Source organism: Podarcis filfolensis (assembly GCF_964270895.1).
Source record: "Podarcis filfolensis genome assembly, chromosome: 15".
NCBI lineage: Eukaryota > Metazoa > Chordata > Lepidosauria > Squamata > Lacertidae > Podarcis > Podarcis filfolensis.
The window spans coordinates 19829812-19853024 of NC_139618.1; the positions used below are offsets into that span (position 1 = coordinate 19829812).

A 23213-nucleotide genomic window follows, 5' to 3' on the forward strand; every position below is an offset into this window, starting at 1 on the left:
CAATTATAGAGGTGTGAAAATGGAAGGCTTCCAATTCAGAGGACATATCCAGAAACTGGAACTTTTATTGAATCTCCTTTCAAAGAGAACCTCCTTTCAAAAGGAAGTACTATGTTCCAACAATGCATCGCTGGTAGCCTGTGGAATTCACCGCTGCAGGGTATGGCAATGGATACTAGCTTAGATAGCTTTGACAAAGGAGTCAGGCAAATCCATAAAGGCTATTCGTCATGACAGCTAAACAGATCCTTCACATGTCTCCTGCTGAAAACCTATTTATTGGGCATTCATCTTGCTTTGCCTGCACAAAGTTTATGCAGGGGTTAGATTATATCTGGTCTTTACTGAGCATTCATCCTTCTTTTTTGCTGGGAGGTTATACAGCTATGAGCACCCATATTGATTGGTTTACAGGGTATTTATACTCTCCCCCCAGTTAACCATTAATTCATTTCGCACTTTTCAATGCATTTCCCCATTACTTTCCTAACAGCAGCAAGTCAAATTATTTTTTAAGTGGGTTTCTTCAGCTAGGGCAACAGAGTTATTCAATCCACTTTAATTGTGCAAGGCTAAATTCTTTGCTATGAATCACTCCTACAAAATACTGACAACATGAAGGCACCCAGAGGCAGCGTAGCTCAGAATAACAGATGGTGGTGGCAAATAAGAGGGAAGACTCTTCTCTTGATACTATGATTGTAAGCTTCTGGGAGTCATCTGGATGGGCCACTGATGAAAACAGGACATTCCAACAGTCTTGGCATGAACCAGAAGGGCCCTTGTGCTTTGACTAAAGGAATTGGGAGAAAAGAGGGAAGAATGGAAGAGATACAGGCAGAAAAAGTGTGACTGAAAAGAGATGTGTTTGAGTTCCTTCAAGGTATCTTTCTTAGCACTGGCTTCGGGTTTGGGAGGGGCCGTGGGCAAGATATCCTCCACGTCCACCCACACTCTTTGTCAATAAGTCAATCTCCTCATTGCCCTTATCACTAGCTGCCATTATCACCCTTTTCCATATCATTGCTACAACTTTGTGTGCTTCCAGGCAGAGCACCAATGAGCAAGCCAGCTGTGGCAGCTGTTGGTCCTTCTCAGCACTGCCATTGTCTGGGTCAGAGCAAGAGGCACATGAATAAACATGCTGCAATGGTGAAGAGGAGGGCACATTTGGAAGGCTCAAGTCAGTGCCTCCCCCAGCCGCCCAAAATTGGACATCGGACTTGACAGGTGCCCAACCATTCATATTACTGATGCTGATCCTAACCTTTTGCATCAAAGTCCAGGCATATTTTCTTTTCAAACAAGAAAACCTATTCACAAGACAACTCCATCCCTGGGGAGTTCCAATAAAGCCCCTCTCTGTGTTTCACAATCCTTGTGAAAGTATTTTCAATGTGTTTTCATTCAGCAAGCCTCTCTGTGGGAAATTTTTCTTTAGGTATGCTGGTTCATCTTTTAAAATATTTTAGCCATGCTCTTCTATAATATGTGTTGTTCTTGTTTTATTGCTGTTGTTACAGTTTTAGTCTCTGAACAAGCTCAGGGTCCTTACACTTGTGAAGAGAGCTTATGTGTGTTAAGAAAATAAGATACGCCCTGCTTGATCAGTCAGTGACCCATCTAGTTGAGCACTTTGTGGTTTACCACACACCTATGGGAAGCCCCAAAACAGGACTTGAGTGCAACAGCACCTTCTCCACCTCTGATTCCCAGCAGCTGGTATTCAAAGGCATGCTGCCTCCAACAGTGGAGGTGGAACATAGCCACCATGACTAGCAGTCATTGACAGCCTCCCTAAGTGTTAAGCTGTGTTCAGAGCTTCAGCAGCATAAGTGGACTTGAGAGACAATGATGATGAAGACAATAAGAATACCTGCAGGCCAGCCATTTCCAACTGCTGTTCAGTCCTCACACTTTCTTATCCCTTACTATATATGGCAGCTTGTTCCAGTTTCCTCTCCTTTCCTTGTATCAGGGTGAAAGAGGAGAATGGGTGTGTTACTGCAGAAACTCCAAGTGTTCCTATTTTCCAGGGTCAGTCCTGGATTTACAGAAGCTGTCCCAGTTTCTGATTTGATCCTTTTCCTTTACGGCATCCCTATTTTCACCGGAGAAGTATTGGAGGGTATGTAATATTGGGCTATCTCTAGTGTTGTTTGACTGCTTAGGTTTCCTTTATTGAAACTGGTAAAATCTTAAGAAAAAATACAAGGACTTCTGCCCTGTGTGACAGGTTTGGCACTGCACAGCAAGGAAAGTTTGCAATGGAAACTGAAAGGTTGGAAAGCTTCACCCTTTCCGTAGGCAACTTAAAGAGGTCTGTGCTTCTAAGGCTGATTGCAGCACCTCCCCTCTCTCCAGCCAAGTTGCAGCCACTGCTCCCTCTGCCCATAAATCCTCTAACTCGGTAAACAGTCAAATTATGGCTCCTCTCCATTGCTTAGACGCCTTTGACACTAATTGCTCTGTGGAGTGTGTGCACGACTGGCAACACCTTATTAAAAGTGAAATATATTATGCTGTCCACTTATTGCTACTTTATAAAGATGAAGTATCCCAACTAGAGGGAAAGGCTGGCAAAGGAATTGAGCAAGCGAGCCTCTAAGCAGCCAGCGGACGCTGCGTCTCACAAAGAGGAACGCGGCAGGCATTAGGAGGACAAATGTGCTCACTTCGTTAAATTGGAAAGCACGTTCTCCTCATGAGCCTGGGGGGCCGAATGGAGATGGCATTTTAAGAATTCCTCCTCCGTACATACCCCTTCTTCTTTTTTAACTAAAGGAAGATGAGCCACAGGTCTTCCGGGATTCTGACTCAGGCCACAGGTAAGGAAAGCCAACGAAGGGGAAAGGCTTATGTAAATATTCCTGACCGTTAGCAGGAGTGCTGTCCTAGCAGTTAACATTTCAGACCAAAGCTACAGTTGTGGATGTTGTTTTTTACAAATGTTTTCTTGTATTAAAAATAGCAACACCATGCCTGTATATAGAAAATTGGTGCATGTAAACATACAAGCCTCAGAGTAGTTGGTCTTGTTTTGCAGGTATATTACTCAACACATCATTGATACAATAATGATACATTAGTGGTGGATTTATACTAGACCATCCACTTATCATTCTGCTTTATTAGTTGTTCTGTGATACTTCCCTGATGTTATCACACTAAGCACAAAGGACCAGTGTAGAGTAGTGGTTAGACTGTTGGACTAGGACCTGGAAGATCAAGGTCCAAATGCCCCCTTTACCATGAATTTCACTGGGTAACCTTAAGACAGTCACTGTCTGTCAGCCGAAAACTACCTCACAGGGTTGTTGTAGGGAATAAATGAGGAAGGGGAAAACCATGTCTGCCACCTTGAGCTCCTAGGAGAAGAAGGTGGAATATAAATTGATTAAATGCATAAATAAATTGCCATCTGGATGGGCACTCTTGCACTATAGCACAAGAAAAAGCTGGACAAAATATCCCTGGAGCATTTGTGCTATGAAAGGTTACAGGGTTTTAGCAGAAAAACTGTGAGACATGTACTGAATGTAAATGAAGCATTATGCCCATCTCCAAACATTTGAAGGTGCAAATATTGTTGAAAGTTTGATCACATGTAACACCCCTGATACCATAATGTGAACAAATAATCATAAAAGCACAATAAAAGGATGCCCAGTGGTGCCATATGACTGCCTTTGATGGATAAGATGGAGATATAATCTCATCCAGCACTCTGTCCCCAGCAGCAGCCAAATGGAAGTCTCAAGGAAACTTACAAATTCTAGCAGGAACCACATATCTCATTATGTATCAGAGCACCACGCCAGAACCAACTTTTGTTGACATTGTTAAGCTCTGGATTATGTAAGTGTGTGAGTGCTAGGAATAGAGAAGGAATCAACCTTACTCAGATTGCAAACTGGATTCACCTCATCTGATCTAGGCAGATCATGAACTGGATCACATCAATGGTCCACTTCAGAATCTGCAGTCTAGGGGATTCCCTTATGAGGTGGTCAGAAGGTTGAACACTGCCTTTGTTCTCCCAACCCCAATTTTTACCCTTTAAAACTTTTAATTTCCCAGACAATGTGCCTCTGTTTCACCAACAAAGTAGATACAGTTAGCAGGCAAGTTCCAGAATTTGTGGTGTATTTATCATAACCCAGCCACATCTCTACACCAAGACACAAAATAGGTTCACCATTGATCCACATACAGATAAATTAGGAGGAGATCTTCAAACACAGCAGTGTTTTTAATGTGCTTTCCCCAACAGCAGCTTTCTAAAACTCAGCCTAAGAATGACATAAGCAGCAGGATGCAAGCTGAAGCTCATGCATTCATATTAGTGGACTCCTTGGATCAAGGCCTGAATTTACAGTCTCAACATGAGAAGGCTGCTTGCTGGAGTTTTAACTATGGTTTAATCTGATGCTGAGTTGTAGATTGCCTGCTGTGAATCTGTTGCTTTGTTTTATTTTTTTGTCATATTTTAATTATTTAGATTCCATTTTTCATTTTACTGTTTTGTGTAACCTGTCCCGGGATTATGAAATTGATGAGATATAAGTGCTATCAATCAGTCCACAAAATATCTTCTGAATACAGATGAGCAAAATACATCTGGGGAGATGATGCTACTCTTTGCCAACCCCTTTTAACTCTCCTCAAAATTCTTCAGATGTTTTACTCAAGTGGGAAGCTCTAGATTCGTCTCATAGTTTCATTTTATATGAAATTTAGTAGCACAACTAGTTCCTAGGGCTTGCTTTCATTAAAAAGGCTACTGACTGATTAAACAGAGTCTAGATCATTAAGAGTCACACATTATTTCCTCCCCTAAACCAAATTTGTATGCTCTCTTGATGAGCATCTGTCACCTTTCCAGGCTACTAACTTTTCAGCTACGATGAAGAATGATGTAGATACTGGAACAAGTGTTGGCCCAGTACCATATTTCCTATTTGCTTTGTCTTCTCTCTCTCTCTCTCTCTCTCTCTCTCTCTCTCTCTCTCTCTCTCTCTGTGTGTGTGTGTGTGTGAGAGAGAGAGAGAGAGAGAGAGAGAGAGAGAGAGAGAGAGCAAGTGCATAATCATTTCAGAAAAAGCTGACAGAATTGTGTTCAGATATTGGACTGGAAGGTCTTCTATACATGTATGATGCTGGCCCTATGCTGATAGATGCAGAAAAGCTAGGTGGATGGATGGACTAAGACAGATAGAAAAATGCCACAAGGAGAAGAACTATGCATCTGACAGCTTTTCCTGCCTATCAAAGCTTTCTTTGCTTCGAGGTTCTGACATCTGATTAATTATGTCAAGTTTGCTCATTCAAAAGGTTCTAGCCCTGACAGCCCTTGCCTTTTATCCTCATAATGTTTTATTGGTGAGCTAAGTCCCTGCTTCCCCTCAAAGAAGGAGGGGCACAATTTGCCAGACTGCATCACCTGGCCCTGCAAGCCACAAGATAACAGGGGACATGGACTGACAATCGCAGGGGTTCGTTGACTCAGGTGGCTTTTGTGGTAATACTAAATTTGCTGTGGTCTCATTGCCTTGACATTTCTTCAACCAAATCCAAATGTACCACCACGGAGGCAAAATGTCATTAGCCCTACCAGAAGCCATTGCACTCAAGTATATATTAAACACTTTGAGGTTTTTTCTACAATCAAGTGGTATATAAGTTTTGTGAAATAAATAAGTAATAAATAAACATGGACGATCAAGTGGAAATTAGACAATGCAGGTAAATGAGCAGGATTTTGGAAATGGCATTCTATTTGCCACTCTCACACACACTCAACCCCACTTTGGATTGCACTGTAAGGCTACATAATCAGTTCCTGGCAGATGAAAGCATTACAAAAGGGACTTCCTGCCTCACAGTTTAGTCTCTCAACTCTGACATTACCTCTCATAAAAACAAAGTTTGTGATATGGTAGTAAAAAAGCCAAATGAGCCATTAATAAATAAAAGGGTTATCACAATCCTTGGATGGCTGAAATACCTATTAACAGATGAAGGCTTGAGGCTTCAAAATGGCAAGTTCTCCAGAGCCATGGATGGATGACTAGCCAACAAAAGATCCTTGAGATTTATTTTGAAGACTTCACCTTGACAGTGCCCTGTAACTTCTAGGCACCATAGCTCATCAACTGAAGATAAAACAAGTGATGCTGAAGGTGAAAAGAGTTAACTCTCTTTAGCTGAAGGCAAAGCAATAAAACAGAGAGGAAGGGAAGAATTGGACCATGCTGCCTTTGCCACAGCTATAAATGATGTGGCTTCAGGGTGCCACCTACTGATCAATAATGTCACCTTCTTAGCCTGCTGTAATGCTCCTAATGGGTCAGACTCAAATGCTTATTGCCAACTGTAACAATTTGGTGGTCAAAAAAAGAAAACGATTATATGCTGGTGGTGAGACACAAGCACCAAACATCATGGCATCCAAATACCACAACAGATTACGTAGCTCTGACATTGATGATATAGCTACAAATAAGAATTTGAAACAGGTTGAAATGCATTTTCCATGTGCTGCTTTTCAACTATCATAGCTTCTCCTTAAAGGACCCTGAGATGTACTTCTACAGCTGCACCAGAGATCCCTACAACCCTTTAGAAAAGGGATCCTCATTTGAGAACCGCAACAGTTAAACAGGCCTGACACCTCTTTGAAACTTGTAGTGTAGACAGGTCAGAAGCATAGGACAACGTTCACTTGGTATCTTTCTAAGAGCACCCTCTCTGGGCAAAATGGGGAGTTCTGTTTTAATAAACTGACCCAACAAACAAGGAATTAGCATACACGTTGCACAAGGACACTAGAACAAGGTGTGATAACAAACCGGTGAACCTCATGCGGTGCTTCTTTAGAAGAAAATCGTTGACTTTAATACTCAGACATGATTTGCATGGAGGGAGAAAGTCATCCTTCGAAGACCCTTTACAAGATCTTTCTTATGACAAAGCAGATCTGAAAGCGTGAAGAGTTCTCTGCCCTCCCTTCTCTCCTGTCAAATATTATAATCATCACCTTCCAGCCTGCTGAACAATCAAAGCCTGGCCTATATTCACAGGAGTTCCTACTATACGCTGCATGCATAGCAACAAGTAAGAGAAACAAAAGGCAGAAGTAAACAGCCAAGAGAGAAGACAGAACCGGCTGGCAGGTGGACAGCAGGAGAACGTTTCATGGAAGCCACGGAGGAAGGGATACCCCAGTGTCTAGGGATGGAAGGGTCTGTCCACTTTGGTTCTCTCAGTTTCTCTTTTTTCAAGTCTTAAATTTGGCTCCCCACTTTTTGCAGCAATTTGACACAGCATTTTAATATGTATGTCTCCCAACATACACAGTTTTGCAATTAATCCCCCCCAATGCATTTTTTTATGTTGCTTTCACTAATCTATTCATTTTTATGCACATTTGCTCCTATGCTCTGTAAACATTGTTTGGCTGGAGAACTGCATTGCAAAAATTAGTGGAGTGTGGATTTCTAAGGATAGCTGTGTTTTGGTTCATGTGTTGTTTCTGAAAGTGTTGATTTGATAGCTCCACCTTTGAATGCAAATGGAATCAAATTCCACTCCCCCCCCCCCGCCATCCCTACCAGGGTCCCCTTTCTCCCTCCTCACTACGCCAGTTTCCACTCAGATCTCATTCTCAAATGCCCTACACAAAAGGCTCATTTTATTTCCCTCTGCAAAAATACACAGATACTCCAGCAATTTTGGGGGGTGAAAATGTCATTGGTTCTCTCTCTGCCTGTCTTCTGCAACCACTGAGGCCAAAAACAGCAACAAACCCGACTTTCTTGCTAGGTAGAAAATATATCCACCAGCAGCCCTGCTCTGCTACACAGAATTTGCTCTCAAAGAACCAGTGCTTTTTTTCTGGGGAGACACATGGGGACACATACCCCTAAACATTTTGTTAATCTAAGTTTGGCTTCATTGAGGGGCAGTATTTCAATATGAGCAGGAAAATGAGAGTACCCCTAAACATTTTTTTAAAGAAAAAAAGCACTGCAAAGAACCATTTGGGCTTACTTCAACTCATGCTCACCATAGTTTATTTGGGTCGTCTGCAGCAGCAACTTGTGCACTGCCATGGCATGGATCTATGAGCCAGGTGAGCGTGTCGAATTAAATAAGGGAATATGCAGTTAACTATTTTGTTACAATTATAAGGTATGGGATGTGTGATAGGAAAAACAGTGACATACCCTCTCCACCATATAGTACCAATTACTGTTGACAAACTGCCACATCTGTCAATGGAACTTGGTTGGGATTAACTTTTGTTTTCAAATTTATTTGCTGTATTTTTGTCCTGCTTGTCAGACAATGGTTGTCTCCCAAAACAGCTCACATCAGTTAAAAGGACAGGCAGGGAGGAAGCCCTTTGCTATCTGGCTTACGGATGAAGAAGACCAGGCACTTAAGGGAAAGGCAGTGGAGAGAAAAGGTTAGAGGAGGGAGACAAGTTCTTGCAAAACTCCCAGAATCTTCCAAGTTAAGGAGGCAGCAAATGATTACTTCTGGAATCATGGCACGTGGAGATAATTCATGAAACATGGAGCAATAAACGTGCACTATATTCCATTAGTTTTCTGGAAGTGGCTTTTATGCTTGTGGAAGCTCAAATACAATGTGCAAATTTACAGTAAGGGAAATGGAATAGATGGCCACGTGAATGCAGCCATAAATAAACATGCCTGTGTTCAGAAAATATTAGTCACCTGGTCTGCAGAAACCCACAGTTACAGCATCTTTTCTCAACAAAGTTTGTCTCTCCTAAGCCACTTTTCTGCTGTTCCACTTAGAATATCTCCAAATGTAGAAGTTTCGGGCATGGTGAATCAGCATGTTTTAGCACTCAAAATTGAGACAATATGAAGGAACCAAATCTTCCCTCTTCTAGTCCTTCTGGGGACAGAAGGGACTTTTCAGATGCAAGAGTGCAAGCAAAAAAGAAACCTGAAATTAACCCTCTATTTTCTTGTGATTTCTGTATGCGTATTAGCAGGGTTTTGCCATGAGCTAACAGACTTTGTTCCTCCCACATTTCAGAATAAGACACTGTAGAATAAATGCATAAATATATAAGGTAAGAAATTCAGCATGAACCTGACATCCACCATGTTCTTGAACACGAAATGCTAATTATATTAGTCACCTAACTATTCAAATTAGCTGCAATATTCCACTCACAAAGTGTTTTTCTGGAAGTCGCTCGCTCACCTGTCCTTGCACTCTCTCTAAAACCACTGCAAAGAATCCCAAAGAAAGTTTAGTGCATTGGATAGGGCAGTCAAGTCATGGAGCAACCAATTCATTCTTAATGATTCACTTCCAGCTTCCAGCAGTCAGACATTTGTGGGTACTCCAAGTATCCTGAGCTTGGAAATCTTTATGCTTCTTTATTTCTTGCTCAGCTCTCAAATGAAGAATAAACAGAGCCAGGTGTGGCTTCATTCTGCTCTGCAAAGAGCAAGTTGTGGTCCTGGAGCTGCACAATGAATTCTGCAATCCACTCTGGATATTCGCAAGGAGGGCAAGTGAGGCTTGCACCACCACATCAATTCATTCAACAGGAGCAATTGTTTGCTGTAATTAAAGGCCCCAGGTCTTTTTGTGTAAATGCGCTTCACTCTTGTTCATATTAAATCTTGTTTTATTGTTTGGCTTGTTTCAAGGCTAAACACTATTATTTTTTACTTTTTTTGCATACCATTGCATGCATCATGACATCCACAAAATCATAAGTACAGTACAAGAGTGGTCTTCTTGGGTCAGAAAGAAAAGACTAAAATATTGCAAAGGTCCAAGTTTACTGAGAATGCTGGGAAGTCACTTAGGTAAGCATGATTTGCAAGCAGATCCCTTGAAAGCCTCAAAGGTTTCAAAATGGTCACTGTGAAATAATCTTGCTGTGGTGATAAATAGGAGTGCACCAAAAATTCCTGTTGTGCTGTTGCCTGCATGCACTCCTGCACTTCAGTAACGGGTGGGTGGTGCAAGTTATCCAAAGGAGAGGAAAGCTATGGCAAACTCAACAAGGGCTACATTTCCAACATCCTCTTGGTAAAGCAGCAAACATATAATCCACACATCCTGAAATGAAGACCTAAGTCGTGCATGGATTTAATGAAGGCCCACAGTTTTATCGAAACATACAAGGACCCACAGTAAGAGAAACTTCCTGAAATGCAGTGAACTATCTCATAGTGAAGAAATCTTAATGTTTAAGGTGAGACCTAGGGGGACATTATCCTGCTGTCTACCTTAAAATGGTCTCAGTTTCCAAGTACTAGATCTGCCCTGTATCTGATCTGTGCTTTTCTTTATTTATTCACTCAGAGACGTGCTAAGACAGCACCAGATGGCTTTCCATCATCACATGTGGCAGATGCAGATGAGGTGAAGCCACCAAGCATAAAGAAAGCTGCCTTCTGATAGTTCCTCTCCACAAAAGGTTGTGAGAAGTAGTTGGGTAAGCAACCTTTTTAGTCAAGCTTCCTTAGGGTACTAGCCACCCAAGGCTGCCTCAAGAGACAATGGACTGTGCTTCCAGGGATGAAGTCAAACAATTGTATTTGTAACACCAAAGTGACTTCCTGGGATGCAAGCCTGGGCAGTGTGTATGGTGGTCTTTGGTTCTCCACATGACTAAACCCCCTTCTTGGCCTCGCTGATGTGGTCCAAAGGAAAATACATTTGGCACCAACTTTACAGTAGGAGTTGCCAGAAGGACATGTACAAGGTGACATCCAACCACCTCAGGGACTCTACTGCAGATTTGTGCTGGGTTTACTCCTTAACCTTTTCTTCTCCCAAAGATATCCCACAAGGCAGTGGAGGTTTAGCACCAGAGCTTTTCTTCTCCTAGATGGTCTGCCTTCCCAGGTTGACAAGTCCCATCTGCCCTTCAATTCCCTCTACAGAATATGCATAAACTGCCTTCTTGACTATTGGTCTGACTATTGGTCTCATCCACTCAATCCACCGAAGCCTGTCTTTACATGCAGGGTAAGTCCCTAACTCACTGAGGGTTTGAGACCCATCGGCTATCCTCATACCCATCAATAAAGACAAAGAATCACATACAAGTCACCTGGCAGGGAAGCTTTATAAAGTTAGTTCTCTTAGTCAGGGCTGAGTCGGTAATAGAATCTGGCTGGTGGGCCAGATTCTTACCCCCAACACTACAGGCCAAGTTTGAAAGGTAGGTGGGGATGCCCACCTGCCAATCACCCAATGTTACAATGGATGTCAGGTGACCTGCTTTTGCACACTTTCCTAGCCCCAATCATCAGCTGACCACCAGACCTTGCAAAGAGCAATATAAACCCAAATGATCAACTTAAACCACCAAAATGCCACAGATGACTCACACATGTATGCAAGGGCAGCTGGACTCATAACATTTATTGTTGGCTAATACCTTTTACTGGCTGAGCTGCAAGCTGTAATAGAAGAGTTGCCAGTCTGTTGTCTCAACATCAAGAGTTGCCAAGATATGTTTGTTTTGCAGTTTCTGACAGATGGAGGATTGATGCCCACTGTATCTGATGAACTGCTTTCCTTAGACTTTTAAGAGAGCATAGAAAATCCCTTTAAGACCCTCTTGCCTGTCCTGAAATCACACTAAAGTGGAACAAATGTGCTCCGGGTACTTCTCTATGGGCTTATGCCTAATCAGTGGCAACTTCCTGTCACTCTAGTGCCCAGCAGTGGATAAGAGATGATAGCTCTGTGGAGTGTGGACCCGGATTAATATCACTTTGCCATATTAATTAACTAGCAAGGATGGCATAACTGAAAAGGTTTGACATAGCTGAAAGCTATGGTCTTCTGCAAAATGAGTCCCAATGATTTAGCAAAATTGGCTGTAACAGAAAGCTCTGCTGAGTATTTCTCAAGAGACGACATTTTCAGTTAATGGTGCATTGCTCCCATATCTGGAATGAAGATACAAGGCAACAATATGGGTTGAACGAGGGTCACAGCTTTATTAAATACAAAGGCTGCTCTGCTGCTTACTTAGCCATTTAACTGTCAACTTCCCATCCAGACCTCAGTGTTGATGTTGTATGTGGGAGCTAGCTGCTCGCTACAGCATCCAGCAAGGTCCTAGGTTCAACTCCTGGCATCTTCAGATAAAAGGGGTGGGAAACACTTCTTCCTGAGACCCTAGAGAGCCAGTGCTGGTGATACTAGACTACACTAGCTAGATGGACGAATACCTAATCATTCAAAGCAGCTTCCAGTGTTTATTTGTTGCAAACAAAGATGTGTATGCATGCAAGAGGCATCAGAGGCATACCTAGCCTTCTTTGCAGCATTGGCAAGGAGACGTATTGGCATTCCTCACCACCACCAGACCATGAACCAGAAACTCAACAAGTTTGCTTTTCATCGCCTTTCATTCTCTGCCAGTGACTTCCTACATGACCCAGAGCATGGCCTCCTGGGGAGAAGGCAAGCAGGCTCTTAGCCACTCCAAGCCACAGTGGAGTGGTGCGATTTTTGTGGGGGGTGGGGTGGCCTGTACCCTTGGCAGGAGCCAACCTGGCCAACCTCTAAGTATGCCCCTTGTGAGTCATCACATATCAATCATTTTTGCATCATCCAGTGTCAACTCCAAAATGCATTGCTTTTAAATGAGATAGCATTTCTAATAGATGACCCTAGACTTAGCAAGCAACTGCCAATGATAGCACAGGTGTACATGCACATGTGAACCAGCGTGAAGACAAGTGGCCAGGGTCACTTCCAGGTGACCTGCTTAATATCGAGCAATCATTCTGATTATTTTGCACACACTTTGTTGGGAGGGTTAGATGACTACAGCTGTGGACAGAGCATTCATTCCTATTTGTTGGCGGGGATGCTGTACAATGTTGCCTCAAACAATTGTTATTTTCAAGATTTTGGTGCACTTTCCTTATTGCAAAAAAAAAAAAGTCCTAGCTTTGAGGAGAGGAGCAGATTTGTTGGGCAAGAGCACAAAAACAATTTTAATTGTGCAACCTGAATTTGTTGGTATGTGACTGAATCCCACCTGAAAACAGTAACCATCGGGATGCACCATGTACCCATTAAACTACAAATTAACAATAAGCCCACCCATTGTTAGATGTCAGTAAGGGATATCTGTGCCCCCTCGCTTTGCTTCAATTGTGAGTTGCGGCATGAGTCTGGTTCATCATGCGAGGTCCCCGGGATGTCCTTTCATCCGTGCTTGCCGCTGGGGAGTTGCCAAACTCCCAACCTAACTTGGCCAGTCGTCACATGCTGAAAGCAAGGTGGAAGAGAGCAAAACGTCCTGGAGGAACTGACATTTGATCTCAGATCCCCACACATAGCGTACTTGTCTGTGAGCACAGAACAAAGCAGTCTTTCGTGGTGAGAGAGCCTACCCAGGGCTTTAAGTGGTGTCATGCTGAATGACCCTGATTAGGCTAGGAGCACAGCTGGGGGAACCAACAGCAGTGCAAAGTTGCATAATCTACATGCTCCAGCCTCTGCATTCTGGATGGCACAGAAGCATCACTATGGAGCTCTGACATATGCAGCTGGCAGAAATGGGAAAGAAATCCTGCAATGGAGCCTGTTCCTCTGCCCTCAAAAAATGCCCTCCATGTGGCAGCCAATGTGGAGTTAGCAAGCATGAAGGAAGAGAGTGGCGTACACTTGGATGCACTTCCTCATGGCACAAACTAAGCAAACAAACAGGGAGCATGGCACCTATCTGCATGCAGACACTTATGCATATCCTTGAAGATACTTTGGGGTGGGGAAGGAGCTGGCATCTTAGCAGAGGAGGAGGTGACAAGCGAGGAAACTCAGGGGACCTGCCCTACTCAGAAGAATTATTCAAAAATCAGGAGACAGAAATCAAAGTTGAAGATCAGCCTTAGCACTTTGCATCTTCAAAGAGTCTCGCAAACAACTAATTAATCCCGCCGAGGCAGGTGAGCATTGTAGCAAATCCATAGGCTACGGTTGTCACTGCACCAACCAAGAATACTGCCACAGTGACAGCTGGGGGCATTCCCTTCTGTTTGTTCCAGGAGCACACATGCCCCTAGACACTGAAGGCAAAGGGTGGATTCTCACAGGATTTAAGGCTGGCTTTGACCTGCAAAGTGCTGAACCCACTTGGATCCTCCACATCTACTTTAGGGACTGCCTCCATTTAACAATTGGCTAAAGACCACTTTATGCAATCAACCGAAGTTTCTCCTGGGCTGTGCCCACTTCAGGTTACACAGATGGAAAGGTGTGCTTGTTTGAATGTCATCACAAATTAAAGGTGCACCCCCTTCCTCCCCTGTGGCAGAACCAGAGGGAGGAGGATGCGAGTGATTTATTCTCAGGCTTGTGTTGTGCAGAGGAAGCTGTCTTGTACCCAATAAGTCAATCGATTAATTTAGCTCAGTATTGTCTACACTGACAGGCAGCAGTTATCCAGGGTTTCAGATAGGAATACTCGCAGCCCTACCTGGAGGTGCCAGGGATTCATTCATTTATATCCCTTTGTACAAGTATGTCTACAATGCCATATCAAAAAATTTCAAGGTGGTGTACAGCAGTGTGTGTGTACACACACACAATTAAATTCAAAAACAATTCAATTTAAAATTCAATTTAAAAACAATTCAAATGTGCATCACAGTGACTGGCTAATTAAACAGCTTCAAAGGCCCATTGGCATAAAATTGAACCGGGGACATTTGCATGCAAAACAAATGCTCTCCCACTGAGCCACAGGCCTTCCGCTGTGAGGCTTGGGCCTAAAATTGCCCACACTCTGGTCAAGTGATGGGGACAGGACCCTTTGCAAGTCCTGCTCCTGCCTAACAATCAGGAGGCAAGTAATTCCTCCTGTTCCCCACCACTAGAGTGGCTGTGTTTCCTGCTTTACAGTGTACAGTCCTCTATTTTGAATAACTGCCAGAATACAGACCTCTGTTTGAAGGTGTCCTCTGTTCCAGAGCTGCCCAACTGGTTTAAAGGTAAGAGAGAGCTGGTAGCAGCAACTGGTCAGCAGACTGAATGGGAATGAAAGTCATCTGGTGCCTCCCCCACTCAGGTGAGATGTATTTCTATTTAAATTATACTCATTATTTCTAAATTTGCACTTATGCGTATCAGGTACCATTTGTAAATTTTATGCTGATTTCTCTCCTTTTCATTTTTCTCGGTGGTGCAAATCCTCTTTCTTGGCAATGCCAAAATGGCCATCCTACCTACTGCTATTGGGCTTCGACTGATCACTCTTCCTAAGGGCCAATCAAATTACTTTCAAGATTACAAGCCACAGGTTTGTGTGTATATATACACTGTGTGTGTCTACACAGAGAGAAAGAGAGAGAGATCTCATATATAGGCTCAGTTTGCGTATCAGTTTAAAGTAACCATAGTTAAACCACACCATAGTTAAAATGTGAATGTACAGTGTGCTAGTGTAAACTGCTGAAATTGTGGGACCTTCTCTCTTATCTCGCTCTTGCACACTGAAAGGAACCATGCCATGGTCTGGCTTAGTGTTATGTCCCAATTCAAGACTCAGCTAGATTGGTAAAGAAAAAGCATTTTATATGTGTTCTGTATGTGATATAACACTGTGACACTAGATAGCACTATGGAGTCCTGTATTTCCCTACCAGATTTCCCTGCATGAGTTTACAACACATTTAACTGAATTGTTCCTTTGCCATGCCTAGATCCATCCTCAGACTCATGGTTGGTTTCCACCCAAAACAAAGCATCAGCGGTAACCACAAAATGTGGTTAATGCTTGTTTGTAGAGAAGCCAAGTAGAAGCCCAGGTTTAGGTGTAATAGACCATGGCTTATTTCCCAAGCAGGTTAGTAGAAGCAAGAGGAGGAGCCAAGTCAATTCATCAGCATGCTGGAATGCACTGTGCTCACATTTAAACCACAGTTTAGTTTTATTTTGGTTTAAAGTGATGTGCAAATCAGGACTCTCTCTCTCTCTCTCTCTCTCTCTCACACACACACACACACACACACACACACACACAAGCCTTCTATCTTCTTTAGTCTTCTGCCTCTACCACTTGATTCTCTTGACAATGTTTCAAGTGACACCAAGTATCCTTTCTTGAGTATCCTATCCATGCACAACTGCTTGTACTGGGATCTGGGAGCAGCACACAGTGAATTCCTTGCCATCACACCAGAAAGAAGACTCAATACAAACTATAATATGGGTGAACAGGTTACATTTATTAAAATAAAACAAGTAGAGAATCTGCAAATCAATGAAATTGAACTAATTAACCCAATTAAACAAATTTGGGCAGGTGGGTTGCAATAAATGGGAGGATATAATCACTCCCGTTTCCTGAGCAAACTTCCAGTTGCATGTTGTGGTCACACAGCGAGGGTTTGGTTTTAAAAGAAAATTGTCCTCCACCTTGCTGCATGCACCTTGGGTGTAAGAACCTGACATGCTTACTGAGGCCACATTGGCTAACATTCACTTCGATGCCCCTGCTAGGCCAAGCCCTCAATAATTTCTTATGTCCTCTCACCTGCCGTGGCGAAATTCCACTTAGCCAGATTCTCCAGTCACATGGGCAACATCTAACAGTGCAAAATAGGCAAAAAAGAGAAGACCCCCAAACTCAGCAATGTCTCCCCTCAAATTCTTACTCAGTACCCCCAAAAAGGGTGACTAGCAGAGCCCACATTGCCAAGGCCAAGATTGTGGGCATTACCAGAAGAAGAATGAAGAATGAGGGATGGAGCCAGTTTAAATAGCTGGGCTGCCATTTCCCCCCCTATATGACCAACATGAAGATCCACATACCTCCCTTTGCGAGAAACTATATCTCCTCTTATTCCAGGGGGAAGAGGGTGTGGCAAAAATGCCCTCCCCATTTAGAGGAGGAGACAGAATTGCTGGGGGGAGACAGAGAAGTGGGGGAAAGAAGACAAGAAAAGGATATCATTTAGAGGCCAATGCAAAACTTGTGGAGCAAGACAATAAACTAATGAAAACTTTTGGGGCCCAAAAAAGAGGGAATCACTAAGGCAGCAGAACTCTACTCAAGCTCCCAGAAAAGGGACAGGTTAAACTCTTTTTGGAACAAAGGTTTGGGCATGGAGAAGCTAGCAACACATGCACAGAAATAGCAGATCCGTTTCTGGTGTCATATCTTAGCAACAGAAGATACAATCAACATGGATGAGCTCTTTCCCTCTTGGTTCCTTTAAGCCTTTGGAATACAAGTTCAAATACAGTTCTGCAAACAAGGCAATCTTCACAGCTTATAGACTTTCACATCTATAGACTTGTTTCTGACCAACATCCTTGCACTGAGCCAAGTTTAACAGGGAACACACTCACCTGCCTAGAGGCCAAGGCGTATTATTTTTCTAGACAGTCTTCCAGTAGGTTCAGGGGGGCATATTTGGGAATGAGAAGCAATGCCATTGGCTTCAGAAGAAAACGGTTACATTCTACATTGCAGGGGGCTGGACTAGATGACCTTTGGGGTCTCTTCCAACTCTACAATTCTGTGATTATATGGGCTGATCTTCATGTCCTCACATTTTTCTTCTTGCTACCTTGCTATCTTCACTCATTTCCCTCCTTTTGACATTTGGATTGAAAGCACCTTGAAGCAGAGACCTATCAAATTTGTTGCTGTTTCATTTTGTGCTGCTGCTGCTGCTGCTTGCATTTATATCTCACCTTTTTCTTCAGGGAACTCAAGGTGGTGCACAGAATTCTCCAGATGGCTCTCCAGATGTTCTCTTGTGGCTCTCCAGATGTTGCTGAGCTACAATTCTTCTCATGTTGGACTCCAAACAACTGTAAGGCTACAGGTTCTTTGTCTCTGCCATAACTGGAGACTACATGAACTGAACCTTCCCACTTCTATTGCTGCTCTTTAACTCAGTTTAAAAAACATCCACAGCCCTTCTCATCATCACAGAGATTCTGTCTGGAAAACCACTGGCTGCATGCAGTCCTCTTTCTCCGAAAGTCTCTCCAGGGAGGAAAGCATTAGCTTCAAATTATTCCAAGATGGAAACCTCTCTGCCTTCACAAAGCTGTGGAGGAAGAGTCTTCCTGTGACCAGACAAGGTCAGGGTTTCATTATTACATTAACCTTTCAGGTCTTCAGACTCTGCAAAAAGTAAATTGGCAGGGAGAAAATATATGGGGTCCTATTGGGAAGTAAGAGGACTAAAAGCGCCATCCAAACTGAAAAGGAAGATAATTAAAAACCAAGGAATCAGAGGGAGGGACCACAGTGAAGCCATTAAGGCTAATAATGACTTGGCAATTGTATTTTCCACATGAACCTTCCAGTTTCCCTTCACCCCAATCAAACATCTTAAAAGCCTCTTTTTTCATTGTTTCATTCATCTCAAACAAACATCCAGGTATGATTAAGAGGACATCTAAATAACTTGTTCATCTTCATTTGTTTGCAGAAAACTTGCATGGAGGTTACACAACATCCACTTTTTTCCATTCTGGTTTGTTTACATGGATGTTATACAATGTATGCTGTTTACTGAGCATTGAATTTATTAAGTATTCATGCCGATTTCTCAAACAAGTGGAGGTTTCATGGCACCTCTTCCATCGTTTCTTTTTTACCCCACATTTTGCAGTGCATTTCCCCTATTGCTTTCCTTACCACAAAAAGGCTGTTTTTGTTGTTGTACAAGGGTGCCAGAGGCTTAAGTTTGCTAGTATGCAACTGAATCCCTCCTACAAAACAGTTCAGTCTCAAAGGGAACCAAAAAAATATGGTGGGAGGGGCAGGAACAGATCTCCAGAAGGACCCACCTCTGAGCATCTAGTGGGAATATCACATGCAAAAGGAGTTAGGATCATAGAAACATGAGAAGCTGCCTGAGTCAGACCATTGGTCCATCTCACTGATTGACAGTTTACACTGATTGACAGTTGCTCTCTGGGGTTTTAGGCAGGGACTTTTCCAAGCCTCACTTGGAGATTCCAGGAATTGAAACTGGCACCTCCCACATGCAAAGCAGATGGTCTACCACTGAGCTATGGCCCTTCCCCACAGTTGTGTCAGCTGTGGGACAGCGAATACGCTTGCTCAACAATTCATATCCTACCCCTGGAGCTTTTTTTTTTTTAGTGATGCATAGAAAGAGCCTACAAAATGATAATCCAGATATTCTAAGATTCAGCTCCCCTGCTAATGAAGAGACCTATGGATAAATCTAAATTCACAAGTTTACATTCACCAGCTAAGATCACAACAACACTTCACTTGAAATATTAGCTTGAAAGTATCCAAAGAGCTTCACGTGTGTTAATAGAGTAATGTAATCCGTGGAGCAATATTGCAGAAGGGAGGGCTGAGGTATCATTGCTTGCCTAAGGCCAACTAGTGAATTCATGGCAATTTGACCCAATCACTTTCCAGTTTCATAGCTCATGCTTATATCAGCTTTTACACTACATCAGCTCTTTCTCATGGTCTCCCAGGTATTCCACTGAATCAACCCTGGATAGTAAACATTGGTCAACATGCAGCTTAGGAGAGTTGTTGAATCTCAAGTGCTGAGGTGCAAATTGGTCAGTGTACAAACATCATGCAGGAAATGCTGTTTCAGAGGTAGCTAGAGCTCCATTAATCTCACATTCCCTTCAAGGAGTCTGAAACCAGGAGACTTCAGTTCTGCACTCAAGGCTAATAAAGCCCCCTCCCTCCCCATATCACACCTGAAGCTGTTAAAATAAAAAGACTTCTGTTTTTAAAAAAATAAACTTCTCAACTGTCCTAAAACTGAATTTCTCAAGAAGAAATATGACTCTCATTTTTTAAAAAAATTCCCCATTCAGCTTTCATACTCTGACATTACCCAGATACGGTGTCCTCAGTGTGACTTTTTTGGAAATAGCATTCTTTGGTTAGGTGGTTGCTCATTATCAAGATGTCAGAGAAGAATGTAGTTTATCACAAAACTGAAACCCAATCACAACCTCATGATGAATTATGCACACCGGTTAGAATTCAAGAGCCACTTCTGTATACCATGGCCAAACTGAAGAGTAGAAGGTGGCCTTTGCACTGGAAGGTGGAGAGCTCTGTGCCTTTTGTCCCTCTGTCCACCCAAAAATCCCACCCACCCCTCTGTAATTTAAGTGCAAATACATTTCCTCAAACCATTGGCATGAGAATGCATTATACAGAATACAACACACATGCCTGTCCCTGTGCTCTTCGGCTGCACACCTACATCCAAAGCTTGTGGGGTCTTGGAATGTGGATAAAGTTTTTACACAAACCAGCCTCTGATGGAAACTGTGATGCACATGGATAGTAAATCCATGCAAGCCTAGCTGTGGCTCACATCCGCCTCCCACCACAGTGAAAACTACCGTCAGGCTTGTGCTAAAAAGTCTGTTTGCAAAAATACTGATACGGTATAGATTTTGTGCCTATGCTCTTGTAACACCCAGTGCAACACACACTCCTGCTGTGCATTTCAAATACGTGTATATTTCAGAGTAACAGACTGCTGAAGCTGTTTCCCAGGGCATTGCATGTTCAGAACTCTGGCAATCCCAACAGCTCAGCAACACATATAAGGCACAACTCCTTCTCTATCGGTCCCCATCCCTCCCACCCTGCTCTTCTATTTTATATTGGGACAGATGTTCAGATGCGTATTCAGCTCCCCACACTAAGTGCCTGTCTGCGGAGCTCCTGCCCAGAGCCAGTTAGAGCTTGAATTACAATAAACCTATTCAGACCGGGGTTTGCAGCAAGAGGCAGCCGAGGGATCCTAAAGTCTTCAGTAAACGCTGTGATGGTGGCAGGCGACAATGATGCCTTCTGGATAAGAAAACTCAAGAACACCTGGTCTGGCTTCCAACACTGCAGCATCTGTAGCTGATGCCCAAACAAGTAGCAGCTGGTGTGTGTGTGTGTGTGTGTGTGTGTGTGTGTGTGTGCGTGCGTGTGCATTGGTCAGTTTGGGGGATGAAGAAGAAACCTCACTCCTACCACCATCACTGTATAAAAGCCCGTGGGCTTTGCTATCTGAAAACAAGAGAAGGGCAGTGGACTTCTTTACGTGGAAATGAGGTACGGGTGCTGAACCTGGGAGGGAAAGCACTCCCAAACCATCTCCATCATCACCATCCACCCCCCCCCACACACACACTCAATTTGCTAAGAAAGATGCCCAGAGGAGATGGAGAAGAAAGAGGAGGAGAAGATTGGGGTTGGGAGTAAAAGACTTCTCCAAAAAGCCATTGCACACAAGCACCAGCACACACACAAACATTGTGGACAGATAATGCAAATCCCAGGGAAAGTACCATCTCCTATTCACAACGCAGGAGCAGCTGCTGTCCGATGCCGGCACAGCATCCCTCTGGGAGGAAACAGTGGCAGGATCCCTGAAGGACTAAGCGCCAGTTCTGAGCCCAATCACCTCCTTTACATGCACACCCCAAAACGTGGCACATTAGTGCTGTGACCGGGGGGGGACCCCTAACTAATCATAATCATAATGTGCACATCTGGGCGAAATCATCAGGTCTGTATCACTGTGGCATGCAAAACGCGTCCCCCACCCCACCCCACCTCTTCAACCCTCCTCGTCTGGTCCGTCTTCTTGCCTAGAGATATACGGGAGCGAGAGGGATTCCCCTGCCACCGTCCCTCCTTGTGGCATACCTGGGATGAAGAACAGGGCAGTTGTGGCCGTGAAGACGATCCAGCAGGCGGGATGATACATCTTGGGGGAGCTGCAATAGTCTGGAGCGGCTTGGCTGGCTGCTTTCCTCCGTGCTGAATTCTGAGTAGGTTTAAATCCAATGTTTGCAGAGGGAGGGAGCGCGAGTTGGAGAGAGAGAGAGAAAGAGAGATGGGGACAGGCAGTCAGTGTCTCTGATTTTTCCCCCCACTCCCCTCCCTCCCTCTCTCTCTCCCCCTCTCTTTTTCCACCCTGCACATAACACGCTAGCAGAAGAAGCCCCAGAACCAGCACTACCAGTCTGTACGGGGGTGGGGGGGAGAGAGAACAGACCTCCTACCAGGCATTCATTGGTTCTGGTCTCCTGAGTGACATTCTCTGGCTCTTCTGCAGCTTTTTGACACTGTGGGGAGTTAAACGGCACTACCAACTGCTCCCTTTGGTGCCCCTTGCTGTGCCCTCCCCTACTTCCAGATCTACCCCAATGCAGGGCACGGGGAGAGAGAGGGAAGTGTGTCGGGGGACACAGAGCCTTTGGCCAGGCTGAGGTCTTGGGTCAGCAGCTTTGAAAGGGAGAAAGGAAGCAGACTCTTGTCAGTGCCATGGATTGGATGTTTGTTTATTTCTCCCTGTAGCTCTGAGCTCCTTCCTGCCACCCACCCTCCTTCCCTCTCACTCACTCACTCTCTCACACAGGCAGGCAGGCAGAGGGGTTTGGGGATGCTCCTTGCAGTTAGATGCCACAGAGGGAAATGCAACTTGTTGATGCTGATGCTGCCGCTGACAATTTGCCAGGCATGTTAGGATGCAGACTGTGTGCCAGTTGCCCACTATTTGACCAGCTTTCCATCTTGCCACCAGCGACTCAGTCAAATATACAATTGAATGGAGTGTTTTGCAAGCATCAGCGTTGGGAGTGCATAAATCCCACGGAGGAGAAAGGAGAAATCCAGGGAGCTGTACCCAAGTGGTGAACAAGCATATATCAGATGGCTGGAGAAACATACAGTACGTATAACCAGCAGATATATTAAGGGTATCAAAGGACTGTTAATAACTGCATACAGATGGTCTCTGTCTCTTTTACATTTTCTGTAGGCAGAAGAAGCCCCTTTTAGCAGATTTGTTTTGCTCAACACTGAACTGTATTAGCTACTCCATAGGCTACTTCACATGTTACACTGAACAAAGGCACGAGCCATCTCTACACATGTACAAGGGTTTGTGTGAAAGAGTATACACCTACTGATTTGTACTGCCCAAATATTGTGTACACAGAAACATATTATGTACTCACTGAACATAGCAGCTGAACACCCCTGGTATCAGAAAGGCCCTAGCATGCTGAGCAAGATACTTTGCTGTTAAACCACAGTTTCTGGTGACATCCATACTGGGAAACTATCACTTGTGGAGAAGCCCTAATATCAAACTGAAATTCAGTCAGTAGTCAAAGGAAATATTTTTTAACAT

At 43.7% G+C, this 23213-nt stretch overlaps 1 protein-coding gene across 2 annotated transcripts in view; it reads right to left on the reverse strand.

Moving 5' to 3' along the window:
• Positions 1 to 22088, reverse strand: part of LOC310750581 (opioid-binding protein/cell adhesion molecule homolog) — a 731536-nt gene extending 709448 nt beyond the window's left edge. Inside the window, exons 1-2 of one of the 2 annotated variants that reach the window (XM_083588992.1) lie at positions 22074 to 22088; positions 21722 to 21842 (exon numbers count right to left, since the gene is read on the reverse strand). In XM_083588992.1, coding sequence (XP_083445118.1) covers positions 21722 to 21782 — 61 coding nt within the window. In that variant the 5' untranslated portion in view covers positions 21783 to 21842; positions 22074 to 22088. Of the gene's footprint in view, positions 1 to 21721; positions 22008 to 22073 lie in introns of those variants that run through there. The other variant, XM_083588994.1, reaches the window with a different exon arrangement.
• Positions 22089 to 23213: the final 1125 nt, after the last annotated feature.